General features: G+C 36.5%; 3 protein-coding genes across 4 annotated transcripts; all 3 read left to right on the top strand.

Annotated features, from left to right (window-relative positions):
- Window positions 1–1,747: 1,747 nt before the first annotated feature.
- Window positions 1,748–4,193, top strand: LOC117934405 (carbonyl reductase [NADPH] 1-like). The gene is made up of 4 exons (XM_034856067.1): window positions 1,748–2,095; window positions 2,180–2,438; window positions 2,572–2,766; window positions 3,360–4,193. The coding sequence occupies exons 1-4, from the start codon at window positions 2,004–2,006 to the stop codon at window positions 3,753–3,755; spliced, it is 942 nt and encodes a 313-aa protein (XP_034711958.1). The 5' UTR covers window positions 1,748–2,003; the 3' UTR covers window positions 3,756–4,193.
- A 929-nt stretch (window positions 4,194–5,122) lies between these two features.
- LOC117905029 (succinate dehydrogenase assembly factor 2, mitochondrial) lies at window positions 5,123–8,996 on the top strand. 2 transcript variants are annotated; one of them, XM_034817890.1, is made up of 5 exons: window positions 5,123–5,331; window positions 5,445–5,504; window positions 5,578–5,704; window positions 8,425–8,493; window positions 8,605–8,996. In XM_034817890.1, the coding sequence occupies exons 1-5, from the start codon at window positions 5,210–5,212 to the stop codon at window positions 8,749–8,751; spliced, it is 525 nt and encodes a 174-aa protein (XP_034673781.1). In that variant the 5' UTR covers window positions 5,123–5,209; the 3' UTR covers window positions 8,752–8,996. The 2 variants fall into 2 exon arrangements, with proteins under 2 accessions (XP_034673781.1, XP_034673780.1); XM_034817889.1 differs by having other exon boundaries at window positions 5,135–5,331; window positions 5,406–5,504.
- Window positions 8,997–9,876: 880 nt separating this feature from the next.
- Window positions 9,877–15,093, top strand: LOC117903994 (chromophore lyase CRL, chloroplastic). The gene is made up of 9 exons (XM_034816526.1): window positions 9,877–10,457; window positions 10,555–10,604; window positions 10,734–10,794; window positions 10,891–10,926; window positions 11,291–11,341; window positions 11,901–11,993; window positions 14,184–14,288; window positions 14,492–14,584; window positions 14,700–15,093. The coding sequence occupies exons 1-9, from the start codon at window positions 10,284–10,286 to the stop codon at window positions 14,811–14,813; spliced, it is 777 nt and encodes a 258-aa protein (XP_034672417.1). The 5' UTR covers window positions 9,877–10,283; the 3' UTR covers window positions 14,814–15,093.
- The last annotated feature ends 5 nt before the right edge of the window (window positions 15,094–15,098 follow it).

Genomic DNA, 15,098 nt, shown 5'->3' with positions numbered 1-15,098 from the left:
GGTAATTTAATGTACTAAATTTTTTGTGTCTAGAGAAGCATTCCACCTTTTCCAAGCAAGCATCAGTGACATCAAATATATAAATTTCAAGAAATTATCAATTCCCTTTTGTTTCAACTTCTGCAAAAGATAATCAGGGTGTGAAAAAGGGGAATGAAGAAAATAATATGTGCAGAATCTCTAACCAACCAGGAAAAAGGAGAGGTGCAGGGAAATGAATGCAAAAATGATCTCTTGGAGCTTCTTTACAAACAACACTTTTACATATAGCCAACAGCGGGGATTATATAAAGATGGGCAATATTTTAAATAGAGCGGTAAACGAGAGAAGGAAGGGAAATTAAAAAACTGTCATGGACAAAAATCACAGAAAAGAAGCCTGAGAGTTGATAAACACGAAAGCAGGAGTAAAAATCCAAAAAAGGGCTTCCCTGTCTATTGCCATTCAATAATAAGAAAAAGAAGGATGAAGCATACCAATCAAAACAGGCAACAAGATCAACTGTACTCTCGTTTCGTTTCTTGTTGAATGAAGGAGGGCCATATAGTTATATATAGGAGGAGGAGGAGGACGGAAAAAGTCAGGAAGTGGACGAGGAGGGGAAGACCGATGGGTTGGGGTCCTTGGGAAAAGACTGTTGGAGGTTTTGGAAGTAAGTAAATCAGAGTGGGGAGTCAGGGAGACCGTCACCCATTCTAGCTGCAACTTTACAGTTGGAGTAGGCTGAGAAGTGAGAATCTGAGGGGGAAGCAGGCAGGCGTGATTTGCTGACCCATCCCCACAACGCTACGACTTCCATCCTCGTGCTCCAAAGTGTCGATGCTATGTTGAATATCCTGTGCCATTCACTCGGTAATTGGAGGAAATCTATGGCCACAAGTTTAGATGTTAAACAGGGCCGGTTTTGACTTTTGACCATTCAACATTATGATCAGTTAAAGTGATTATTTAGGAACATGGAGGGGCTATCATATGATTCGTATCTGGGAAAGGTGGAATCAAATGTACGCAAACAGAAAAGCATTCCAATTTCCACGTTTGAATATTTGAATATATCACGATCCTAGAAGTAGCTTGAATTTGATGAGTATCCGATGTCAAAGCATCTCTAAAATAATTCAAGAAGCACTATAACCTTGGAATAATTTTATTGTTTCTATACAACAGAAAAATCAACATGCTTCCAACATTTTTTTTTTTTAAAAGAAAGGTTTTTAAAAATAAATTTTAAGAATAGATTTTGTTTCGATAATAATTTTTTTAAGGATTTAAATACAACTTTCTTAAGTTATTATACTATATAATATGAAATATTTTGTAAATTTTTAATTATTTCTCAAAATATTTGATAAAAATACACTTGAAAACACCTCTAATTTATTCCATAAAACACCATTTTTTAAATAAATAAAAAAAGAAAAAGAAAAACATTTTCTACTTAAAATTTGGTGCAATATTTTTTTGAATAAAAAATTGATTTAGGAATAAATTTAAGGAAAATTTTAGGATATCAAATGATATAAATTTATTTAGTAATATATAAACATACGAAATTAAGGTATAAAAAAAAAAAATCAGATCGAAATAAAGGTGAATAGATTAGGAATATAAAGTATATGGAATGGAGACTGGATTAGGATATACAAAAGGGTGCCTAATTTCAAAGAGGCCCATAATTTTTGGCACGGCCCAATAGTTGTTAATTGTCATATCACAAAGGTTAAAAACTAAAAAAGACTGCAAACCCTAGTGAGAATGAGATAGGTGGCAGAGAAATTAGGAGGAGGGCTAAAATGGACGGAGATTGGAGAGCGAGAAGGGAGATGAAGGCGGATCCTAAAAATGAAGCGTTTTGACCGAAGTTGTTGCTTCAGCCTATGACCAGCTCCTTCCTCTCATACGGGAAACACAGGGAAAGCACATAACATTATCTGCCTTATCATTCCTGCACCAATACCATAACTCTCCGCTGTTTGGGTAAAGAGATCCAGGTAGAGCTGAGATGGGGAGAAAAGAGCGAGCTGAGGAGCGCAGAAAGCAGAGACAGCAAGAGATTTCCCTTTTCCGTACCATTCCTTATTCCGATCACCAGAGGTATTCCCATATTCATCTCTCTACCCCCCTCCCTTTCCAATTCCTTTGTATAAGATTCTGATTATGAGGCAAAGGGTCTCGCAGGTGGTGGAACTCTGAGACCATTGCTGTGGTCACCGGCGCTAACAGAGGCATAGGATTCGAGATTGCCCGCCAGCTCTGTGGGCATGGATTGACTGTTATACTCACATCCAGAGACAGTGCCATTGGCCGTGAAGCTGCGAGTGTTTTGCAAGAAGGAGGCTTCAATGCTGTCTCCCATCAGTTGGATGTTCTTGATCCTTCATCTATCGAACAGTTTGCTGAATGGGTGCAGCAGAACTATGGCTTTGTCGACATTCTCGTAAGATTTCTATTCCATTTTATTATTATTTCTTGAGCTTGATTTAATTTGGGTCTAAGCCTCCAACGACTACATTATGGATCCGAGGCCAATAGGGTGGAATGGAAGGAGTGAAATTAGTTGCATTTTGCAGATAAACAATGCTGGTGTTAACTATAATATGGGGTCAGAGAATTCTGTTGAAAATGCAGAGAACGTTATTGCCACCAACTATTTTGGCACCAAAAATGTGATTAAAGCTATGGTCCCATTGATGAAACCTTCTGCTTCTGGTGCTCGTATTGTCAATGTCAGCTCACGACTGGGTAGAATTAATGGCAGACGCAATGTAAGTAAAAACTTGTCCCCATCTTTAATTCTCTCTCGAATTTGGCTTGTGATGTACAACACATGAAAAATTATTGTTTGTTCTAGCGAGCGTTCCATTGAGATTTTGGGTCCAAAAAGGCTCATAACCTCATCTCCACTCTGCCTCCATTTATCTTCTTTCCCTAGAAAGAAGCTGTACCTGATTACCCTCATTTTATAGTAAAATGATGCTGCTTCTTGCATGTGAAAAAAGAGGCATTTGTATTCTGGAATTCAACGACAGTTGCAAAAAGGGAGAGACATACTTCTTTGCCCGAATGTTTTAATTTTTTGTATAAATTCAAGGCATTGGACCTTCATCTATATTGAACTCCAATCCTTCTTTGCCCGAATGTTTTAATTTTTTGTATAAATGATTGCTGAAGCAATCTGCTATGGTGGAAATTGGGTGCCATATGTTCAGCATGCTTGAAATTTGTGTTATGATACTTCACTTTTAAGCATATAATGATGGAGCTGTAAGAGAATAGTTACAAGTCAATATCATATGAGTTGCTTCTACACACCTGGTCCTCCATATCAAAGTATTCAAAGTTCATTTGATTCTGACAGAAAATTGAAGACTCTGCTTTGAGAGGACGACTAGAAGATGTGGACTCCCTCTCAGAGGAAGTGATTGATCAGATGGTACACACTTTTGTAGAACAAGTAAAAGATGGAACTTGGACCTCAGCTGGATGGCCACAAACATTTACTGACTACTCAGTGTCCAAACTTGCTGTTAATTGTTACACTAGGATAATGGCAAAGGTCCTCTCAGATCGACCAGAGGGTGAGAAGATTTTTATCAACTGCTACTGCCCAGGTTGGGTAAAAACTGCCATGACTGGTTGGGCAGGCAACGTTTCGGTTGAGGAAGGTGCTGACACAGGTGTCTGGCTAGCCTTGCTTCCAGACCAATCTGTAACGGGGAAAATTTTTGCTGAGAGACGGGAGGTACATTTCTAAAGAAGTGAGGTGGAAGACTCATACCAGGCTGGAGGACCATTTCTAGTTTCCCCTACAAATGATGTCAGATTTTACAACAGGCAAGTGAAAAATTTAGAACTTGTGGAGAAAAAAAAAAAGAAGGATGCCCTATGAAGTGCTTTCTGCACTGGAAGGATTCTACTAATATGTGATGGAGAAACTGTCATATGATTATTGGGAATGTCTCGGAACCAATTTTTAGGATGTGTGGATTTCTTGTACAATCGGAGGAACTTGTATGCATCAATCAGAAGGCAGTGTCCAATGTTGTAATCCATGAAATGCACTTTATTAAAACTATCTATAGCATGTGAGCAACCCCATTTACTTAAGCCCAATGGTAGCTTGTCGGTTTCATATGTGAACTGTTTTTCTCCCTATGTTGACTGGAGTGAGGATCCCTAATTGTTGAGACCACCAGCCCCAAGTGCAGTCACTGTTATTGCTAGTTTTGTTGTAATTTTTTTAAGAGCCTTGGAAGGCTGGAGCTGCTTCTTTTTATCATTCCAAATTTTTGTTTTACCAGCCCCAAAACATTTTTCTGTGTTAGGCTTTTCCAGGGACACCCGTGGCAAAAGAAATTTCAAATCTTGTGCTGTTTAGTGTTTTCCTTCCACAATATCTCGTGATAGGAAAATATGGCAGAGCTTGGTCTTTTAGGTTGTCATGGATTCGGGACAGCATCTAGCAATATCTACGGTGAAGACCTTAATGTCATCATAAAATCATGTAGGTTGCTGTTAATTTTTAAACCACCGTGTTAAACCTTTAAGGTTATGTTTGGTTCTTGAAAAGTATCAAGGAAAGAAAAAAAAATATAAAGAAAAATAGTTTTCTCGGTTTCATTATGAATTTTTTTAAAGAAAATTAAATATAATTAAAATTAATTAAAAATTTATATATTTTAAAACTATTTAATCCTTATATAATAGAAAAAATTAAGTGAAATGAGTTTGAAGAAATATATAAAAATAATTTATTAATTTTAAATTTATTTTTTTATTTTCTTTTATTTTTTCTATTCTTCCACTTTTTCTTTATTTTCTACACAATATTTTATGTTGGGAATGCAATAATATGGTTAAATTTAGAGATAGATCACTCAAACAATGGTGATGCCAATAGCTCATGTATTATCACAATTTTAATTAAAAAAAATGGTATTAAAGCTATAAATCATGAGTTCAAGGGAGCCTCAGATTGGGAGTTGGGAATGAGCACGGATTTGAGCCTCGAATCGGTAAAATAAGACTCCTATACCGTAAGCACGGAAACCAACAATATTTTCAGTTTTACAAACATAATTTATTAGTGTTGGTGTGGGCTGTGTGGCCATGGAAGGGCCACGGTGAGCCCAGCGGCCTTTATTTGTTTCTCTTTTCTGTTGTCACTCCCTGGTCCCTCCAACCGCACACGTCTTTCGGCATCTCAAAATGGGCAGTCTGAGAAGAGGTGTGCTTGGCCTTCGCCGGATTCTGAATTCGACAGCCATCGCCCCCCGGGGCTCTGTCTCCGCCACCTCTCCGATCCCTTCTGAGACGACTCTTGTTCCTAGGTGTTCTATCCTCCTCCACGTTTCAACATGTATGAAATTGTCGATTTCCTCTTATTGATGTTTGTTTTTCGCAGGCCTCGATTTAATTGGATTTGTGGCTTTTCTTCTGATAGCATCCATTCACCAGAAATCGATCTGTCCAACGAAGAAAGCAAAAGGCGCTTGTTTAACAGGTCGGTTTAATTATTTATCTTTTGCTTATCCACCAAAATAGCATTCAATTTATGTAAATGGTATGTGCAAAAGGCTGTTATACAGGAGCAAACAGCGAGGGTTTCTTGAACTGGATTTGGTTCTGGGAAAATGGGTGGAGGAACATATTCATTCCATGGATCACAATGGTATTAAATCACTTGTTCACGTTCTCGACTTGGTAACTCTCTCTTCTACGCTGTCTCCCCCTCCCTTTTTACCCATAGCTGTGCTTGATTTTTGCTGTTTCCTTTGTTTTTTCCCTTTTCCTGTTTATCATTTCATCTCCTCATTTGTCAACAAAATATGGCATTTGTGGCTTCGCGATGTGTATTGGATTGCATGACTATCTAAATGTATTCCCAAATCTCTGTCCAACTTTAAAAAAAAATCCTTTGTGGTTAATGTTTTTCTGTTTAGGAGATTGATCATCATACTGAATGCTTTTAGTATGTTTCCTACGAAGGATGGTAGGTTCCAAGGCTCAGTGACATGGGGATTTAATTGCCAAGATTTTTATTTTTCTTTTGAAGTTACATAGCTGGAACATTGTTCTCTCTCTCTCTCTCTCTCTCTCAAAGTTAGAGATTTTTGTTTGAGAACCAAACTAAGGCTAGAAATCCATAATCAGGGAGTGGAAATTGGATTTTTGGGGACAGTTAATTATTTTTTTTTTCTCTTGTTCTTTCTAAGTGGAATTGGAAGTCCAACCCAGATCCAAGGGTTGAGGTCTATTTGCAAAAAGGATATTAACAAATTTCAAGGGGGGAGATGTTAGTTGAAAACTCACTATCAAGAACACTGCTGCCACCTTTATTTTGGCAACTTCACCTTTGGTGCCAGACCAATACTGCTGTCCCCATTGATGTTGGAGACCAAGAGAATGGGGAGGCCACTGGCTGAGAAAGCCATTGCTCTGGACCCTGCATTTTAGAGGTAAACCTGAACCATGGCCATAAGCGATAGCTTCCACTGCTGATCAACTCCTGTCTATTCCAAGAATAACATTGGATGATGATTTCTGAAATTGAAACTTTTGTGTCCTTGGCTCAATCATAAGGAGAGTAGATTGCATATGATATGAGTGATAAAAAAATCAGACCTGGTTGGAACAAGTGTAAATATAGTCGGGAAGTGGTGGTTAGCGTAATATCTGAATCAAAGTAATGTATGGATGTTGAGATGGATGGAGAGAACCATATGAAGAATAATTCAGAAAAGGAGTATTTAAAGTCTGAGGACACTTAATTGGTCATAAAAACAGGAGATTCTGTCATATGTTAGTAGAATCCCAGGATGGTGTGTCATATTTCAATATTGTAAAACATATACCTAGATGTGAGTTCATGTTCTATACTGTATGCTCTCTTTAGAGACCTTGGTTGTTAGGGGAACCTCATGTATAACATGAAGAAATTGGAAGACAACCAAGCATGAAAAATGTAAGAGGTAAAATAGTTTTTGAACATCTATTATTTAGATGCAATTGAATTTTATGTGGCAAAAATGGTTTGTCAATATTTTGAATTTTTATGTGATGCAGGAAATTAATTCCCTAGATTATGTCAACTTCCACATGCTAATTGAAGACAAGTGAAATTTGTTCCATTTTTAGATAGGACATATGGTGGGTAGCATGTCCAGAAGTTCCTACTTCACACACCGTGGTGATACTTTGAGTTTGGAATCAATTTCTTGAGACTCATGGGAAGTTGAGAAAGTAAAAATTTTAAAGCAAGCTGAATATTGGTGTGAATCATGTGGGCTGTGAAGTTGGAAATGCATTGTAAGGACTGGAAACATTCTTTCTCCAGAGTGAAAATTTGAAGTTCCATTGAGATCCTTGCTCTGGTGTATGTCAGAATTTGAGCAGGATAATATGGCCATTTCCATTTTTAGGTGATTATTTTCTTGGTCTATAAGATTGAAATTGCTTAGGATAATCAATTGGACAGTTTGCAGTTCTGTTGTGGAAATTAGAATGGATATGATCAAGTTTTTGCTGTTTTTCCTGCTTGGTTATTTGGGTTTGATACAGTTTCTGTATCATATAAAATTAGAAGTCCCAGTTCAGACATTTTGCATCTGTGATCAAACTACCTATGATATTATGATCAAACCTACAATAATTTCTGCTGCTTTTTTAGCGCCTTGTAATTATTTGGATTAGCTAGAGGATGACAGTGTTTCCCTATTATCCCAATTGTTAGAATCTTATATTACACCTGATGTTGGACTATCAAGAAAGAAAAAAAAGGGAGGATGATTTGTGGGGAGGGAAAGGGTGTGGTTTTTCATACAATTCTTTCTTGTTTTAATATATGTTGTGCCAGTGGAAGCTTGAATGCAAACAATAGTAATTCAAAAACATAAAGATAAAATAATTCACACAAAAGTACGCAAAATTTTAACATGGTTTGACCAATCATATCCATGGATGAGAGAGAATCACTCCACTATACCATATAGAATATTGCATAGGATATAAACCAGATATAACTATTAAGTTCTTAAAACATCTCATGTTTCCCAATTTCTTATATCTACACAAGTGTGTCTCATTCTTCCTTAAATCTCTATCTGTAGTCTTCAAGTTCATCTCTATTTCATAACATTTTTCTCTCACAACTTAGAATATTTATAGAAATATTCCTAATAACTTTCTTTATTCTATAAGAAAATCTAATATTACTACTATATATCAACTTAGGAAATATTCTATACAATATTCTTTACAAAAACGAATCTAGTTAAGAATTTGTGACATTTTCTAATAATATATAATGCGATGATCGTGAAATTTTCCTTGGACTAATTCTTTGGAAGTTCTGTTGGCTTTAGCAAATGTCCTTCACTGAATAGTTCTTATGAAGATATGGTTTCTATTCCTTTTAACTGCAGGAAAACCCAGATCTCTGGAAGTGGCTAACAGGTCAGGAGCAACCCCCGGAGGCAGTGAGCATAAATCCAGTAAGATATATGACTTAGAAGTGAAAATTCGAGTTTATTTTGGTTGATTTTCTTTGTTGTTTATCATGTTTGTGGGTCTACATTTTGACATGGTCTATCTGTTGTTAATAGGTGTTCTGTGCAGTGCGTGAAAAGGTTATGAACAACCTGAACAGCCATTCTGCTCCTGAAACTCGGGCAATGCCTGGGAAGCCATGGGTGAGGGGGTGGGATGATATCAAGAAAGGTCGAGACAGTCCTGTGTCTGGCAATCAGTAGCTCTGTCATCTGCTCTGGGATAGAAGCTTATGGATAAATCTGTAATAAAGAATAAAGGATGTATTTATTTAGTGTTACTGTTTTTCTTCCGCTGACTAGTCTTGAGAATAGAAATAAAGGCTGGTATTGTTAAGCCAACAGATATGGAACTTATTATTGGGCTGAGCTCTGTATTTGTGGTCTGATGCATGAAAATTTTGTGTGTTGGTTGGATATATTTAGTTTGAAAGCTTGAAAGTTTGAAACTGGGTTCAAGTGGCTGATCCAATTTATAGAGAATTTGAAGGTATGAGCATTTTATTTACTGGAAGGATGGGAATTGAGGTGAAGATAGCACCTCCTCACCCACAAGGTGCTGGAGAAAATAAGTGACATTTTGTTTTTCATTAATTAAAAACTGGTATGCTTGAAGAAGAATCCAAGGGTGACAAAGCATCGAAATTCCCCTTATTTAGGGTTCCCAATATTTCATCAATATTTTACTATTATTCTCTGTCATATAATTTTGAATATAATGTAAAGAAAAACATGTATAAAAAGAATAAATTATAGGAAAAAATAAAAAAACTTGGATATGATTTGGATATCAGTACACATTTTTTTTATTATCTAATATTATTATAACATATTAATACTAATTTCTTAAAAAAGAAAAAAGAAAAAAATCCAAGACGGAAGTTATGTAAATGGTCTGTCTCTGTATTTGTATGAAGCTAATGATGTGGTTCAGGACCTTCAGGTTGCTAATTTGGAAAGCATTGAAAAAGATCCTAAAATGATTTGTGAATTTAAGGAAACATAAGAGTTTTTAATCAAATTAATCTGTTTTTTAAAACAAAATTTTCAATTTAAACTCATGTTTAAAATATTTGTCAAAGTAATAGGACCGTACAATATCAAGTTCCATTTTATTATTTTTTTTGTTTTAAAACTACGGTTATCAATGATGATTTTTTAGTTTTTACATTATAAAAAATAAAAATAAAAATCACATGAATGACTATATGATGATAGAGGATTGGTAAATATTTTAGAAAGAGATGGATTTCCATTATTTTTTTCCTTGAAAGCACTATTTTGCCCTTAAAACTCCCAAACAGAAAGCACCAGTCCAACCCCAAAACCCGCCAGAGAGTAAAGCAAGTACAAAAAAAGACGCATGGAACTCTGTTCACGGGATGGATCATGGATGATGATGGTCCATTGCCTGGTGCCTAGTGGGTGTTGTGGGGTAGTTGGGTCATTTGGTGTTTCCATTGTACGTGGCCAACAATAGAGACGGGTGACACCTGCTGAATATTTGAAATTGGGAACCCTACCCTTTTTAATCCGGATTCTCTAGAGCCATTTGAGTCATAGTAAGGGTGGCCTCACATTGATTTTTCATCTGGAATTGGACAGACAAGGATTCAACATCTACAATAGTTTGTAGATGGTTTTATCACAGAAGAACCACTGGGTTTGTGGTGGATGGTGTATCCGCAATTAAGGAAGAAAAAACGAAGGAGTGTTTGAAAGGGAGAGAGTGAGAGATGGGAACGGGGTCTGACTCAGAGTCGGAGGGTAACGGATGGGGCAGAGCAAGAGGAATTCTGGTGAAGGCGGCGGTGTTGATAGGAGGGGCTATTCTCCTTAAGAGACTCACCAAGTCTACCACTCGCTGGGATCATGCTCGCTTTGTTTCCCACTCCCTCTCCGGTGAAAAGGTTCCCCCACCCCCCACTTTTCTTTTCTTTTGTCGTTTTTCCGCGGTTCCATCATCTTCTTCTTCGTCTTATTGTTATTGTGGGTTCTCTTTTCTAGTTCTCAATGGAGCAAGCTTCCAGAGACCCTGACAACTACTTCAATTTCAGGTATTTCTTGGTGATTCTCCTTAGCTCCTTCGTTTCTGTCGCCATTCAATTTATTTAGCCTCCATTTTTGCTTCAATCTTCTTCTGGGTTGAAAATTCAAAACTTTCTGTCCTTCCTTTGTATGTGCAGAATGGTCACGTGCCCAGCAGCAGAGCTGGTGGATGGTTCCCGGGTCTTATATTTTGAGCAGGTTAGTTTAATTGCCTGCCTCTGCAATCTCAACTATTATTTTCAGTTGTTGCTTGCCATGAGGATGGATTGCTGATGACCCTCTTTCTGTTGGTAGGCATTTTGGAGAACTCCTTCCAAGCCCTTTCGGCAGGTATCCTAAGCACCTGGTCTTCTCTATAACCTGCTGCCTTTTGGTTACAATTTTGTCGATTAATGGCATTGTACACATGAACAAGATGGTGTTCTGTGCCAATGTATCCCCACTCTGATTGCTCTGTATTCTTTTTCTCTTATCTGTTTCCTTAATTCTATTCACTCTCCTTGTAGTCGATCTAGATGGATCTTCCATGGAAATCTTGATGGGTGTTTTGCTTGGATGCCAATTCTTTTTTTTTTCACAACATTAAATTAATTCTAATGGCTATCTGGTTGCACTTTTGCTTGGATGCCATTTTTTTTTTTTTTTTCACAACATTAAATTAAATTCTAATGGCTATCTGGTTGCACTGCTGCAGAGATTTTATATGGTAAAGCCTTGTTCAAAAGAGATGAAATGTGATGTTGAGGTAGGATTCTAGTCTATCTTGGTTTTATGTTAAAGAGTGTGTGAATGTATTTCCCTTAATTTGAGCTTCCCTATTCTTGTGTTCCACTTGGATTTTTCTTGTTCCCTTAGTTCCAGGGTAGATTATTGTTCATGCTAGGCGAATCCAACCTATTAGCCTTGCACAACCAAATTCCAAAATGTCACTACTACTTCTTGGTGGTGTTGTCACCAGCCTTGAAATATGATTGCTTGAATGTTGGGCAATTATGGTCCATTTTTTACCATGAAAAATTAAGTTTTCCTTTTCCTGTAAATTTTGTTTTTATTCCACTCTTTGGTTGAGCATAAGAGTTCACATTGTAATAAGTCGTTATCCTTCATGCAACCATTTATTTTACTTCCTCCTTTTTCTTGTTCTTTGCCCAATTAGTTTGAGATTTCCTTTTTCTTTCCTTTTAATCAGCAATGATTCATATCTTGTCTTTGGAGAACTTATCAAAAAATATATATATATATATATATCTTGTCTTTGGAGCCAACTAATATCATAATAGTTCTAACTTGTTTTCAACTGGCAGCTAAGTTCATATGCCATTAGAGATGTGGAGGAGTACAAGAACTTCTGTGATCGCTCCAAGGCCCAGCGCCCACTTCCTGAGGAAGTTATAGGGGTAAACATCCATTCTAATAGAAGTTATGATTTTAGTTTATCAAAATGTTTATTATTGGATTCTTTGGATTTAGGTTGATCTTTGAACATATTGTGTATGATGAAATTTTCTGTATTTTCTGCTTGTGTGGGCAATTTTAACTATGGTCATAGATCTAACTTTCAAGGAAAAAGAAATTCAATTCTTTGATTGCTAATGAACACACTCACTTTGAAATGCCTGCTTATGATTAGATAGGCTATCACAAATTCAAGTCCTTAGATATCTAAAATCCACTGATTTGTGTACTTTGATTTTATTTTACTGATACTTGATCAACCTTCTTTCTTCTCAATTTATCAGCAGTAGATGAGCATCCTTTGTTCTTTTAAAATCCATCCCAGTGAGTATGAAGGAAAAGGATTAGGATTCACTTTGGAACTGTATGATGAATTCATGTTGTATATTGTGTTCTTTTTCATCTTCTTACCTTCCCATGGGGTTAGGATTTTCTTTTAAAGAAACATTGACACAAGGATTAATTATAGAGTGTAGAAAGGAGGTTATGTGGGTGGAAAAAGGGGGCAATTCTTAAAGGTAAATTCTTGACTTTGATCAAATGACCTATGCAGTCTTCTAATATACTGTTTGTCTCGTTTCAAGTTTTAGGTTTCTCTGAGCTTATTATCCTAGGTTGGAATAAGTTGATTCAAGGTGTCTTGGTGGACAAGTGAAAACTTGAAAATTTTCTATAGAATAACTTTGGGAGGAATTTTTTGGGGAAATGCAGTAGTAGCAGCCAGCAAATGATAGTGTTGGTATAATGAGGTGAGTGGAAGGTATGGTGTGGGGTTGTTGAAAGCTACAATGAGTATCGTTGATGAGTTTACAAAAAAGTATGAATTTTTCAAGGTGGTTTTAGGGAAGCGGTAGAGTTTTAGGACATAGGACATTATTTTTGGATGGGCAGAGTTGGAATAGGAATTCGACCTTTATGGGGGAATTTCACAACTGATTTGGCATTGCAATTAATAATGAGGTTTGGGTGAGGAGACTGTCAAAACCCTAGTTTTTCTAGGTATGGGATTTGGGGGCAGTTTTAGCTTTCTCTGAGAAGCTATAATCTGTATAGTAATCTAAAGGCTAAGAATGTATTGTTGTGGAGAATTAACCCAAGTGGGATGTTTCTGGTTGAATCTTTTTTTGGCCTTTTAAGAAGGGATGGATAGGACTTCATTAAGGCTTGAACAGAGTCATGTTAAGTTTATCAAGAGTTCTAATTTTTTCCCCTTTTTTTCTTTTTGTGTGGGCGTATGCATCTGTGCATGATCAGATGTGAGAAAGAAGTGCCTTTTCATTTGAGAAGCATGAAGAGGGTTGTCCCCAACAGGCTTTATTATGTAAGATGTATGTTACATCCAGATTTTGGTGATCTTCTCTTTCGTTGTTTCAGAATGGTTGGAAAGCTAGAATGCTTGGGAAGTGGCACCTCACTGTCTACTTTCATGTGTCTGGAAAGGGGGAAAAATCCCAGAATGCCGAGCTTTTCGCATTTCACACATAATTCTCAAAAGTTATTCAAATATCTAAAGCATCAAATTATCAGCTGATTTATTATCATTTTAGGAGTAAAATGAATAAAATCCAATAAAATCTATAAATTTAGGTCAACCACCATGCCCAAAGTTGGGAACCACAAAAACATAGAGATTTTTTTTTTTAAATGGAACTCTAATTAGATCTTTACTAATCAGAACGAGTGAGATTTTGTTATCTATGATATATAAAATGGGACTTATCAATGGGGGTTTCTCATCTCTTTCGTTTTCATGTTATCATGGCAAGATTTTATTTGGAACCTGACAAACTTCTGAGGACTGATTATATGCAAGTCATGCCTGGTAAATTTGGTACCCAACTACTTAGGAAATGTTTCATTAAGGGAACCAATGGCCTCTTGTCTGGTTGGAAGATTTGACTACATAGTATTGAATTAATTATGGCAAATTGCTATTGATTTTGACCTGTATCTTGTAGTGATGTTGCTGCCCATATGATCAGACGCACAAGTTGCCAACTAAAATTGACTTATTTTTTTTAAATCATCCATCTAATTGCCTTTAAAGGATTATCTACATGCTGCAATTTTTTCTTCTGCTGCACTTGCATGCTATTTCATATTGCCGCATTTTTTCAATGTATTTTGTGCAGGACATTGCAGAGCATTTGACGACCATATATCTCAAACGCTGTGAACGTGGCAAACGTTGTTTATATGAAGGCTCAACTCCATCAGGGGGATTCCCTAATTCATGGGTATTTCCCTGTTAGCCCTATAATTTTGTTCTTTTTTTTGTTTACTCTTCCTTTATTATTTCATATGTGCCATCCAAAACTGGTGTGGGCTGTTGAAACAATATGGTTTTTATATGCAGTTATAAATTCTATTGAATTACGATCATGTTATGCCTAGTCAAAAAATTTTATTTGCATCATGATACATGTTTTTTTTGTGACAGAGTGGTGCAACCTACTGTACTTCAGAACTTGCAGTCTTGAAGAATAATGAGATTCATATCTGGGATAGGGGCTATGATGATGAAGGAAATCAAGTAAGTTTGAAAGCCTTACTTGATTTCACTTAGCTAGATATTTTATTTAATTATCATGTTCTGTTTCAGCATAAATCAAGAGCCTCCTGTAAGTGTTTTATTTCATCCATCACAGGTTTGGGGAGTGAAGGAGGGTCCTTACGAGTTCAAGCCGGCACCTGCCTCAAGTTCCAATGACATGTTTTCTCCTTTAAATTTTGCCCCCCTCTGCCCATGGAGAAAAGAATAGATGGTTCATTTGTTTTACAAGAATGATCACTACTTTATTATAACCATGACATGTAAATTTTCAACTTTCATGATTCTTAGATCTTACATAGTGTGTTTTTGTCTATTCTATTTCCTCCTAATGAACTTGATGCACTGAACAATTAGCAATGTAAAATTGCACTCAATAGCTGAAGTGCAATAAAATGTATAGTGATGGTTGGGAGCTTGTGAATTTCCAGTTCATCATATATCCCTATGTGATTCCTAGAATCTGTATACTAAGACAAGGCTTTAGTTTACACAT

The sequence above is a fragment of the Vitis riparia genome, chromosome 17 (genome assembly GCF_004353265.1).
Source record: "Vitis riparia cultivar Riparia Gloire de Montpellier isolate 1030 chromosome 17, EGFV_Vit.rip_1.0, whole genome shotgun sequence".
Taxonomy (NCBI): Eukaryota; Viridiplantae; Streptophyta; class Magnoliopsida; order Vitales; family Vitaceae; genus Vitis; species Vitis riparia.
Note: the sequence above shows the minus strand (reverse complement) of the source record. Positions and strands in the feature narration are given on the sequence as shown.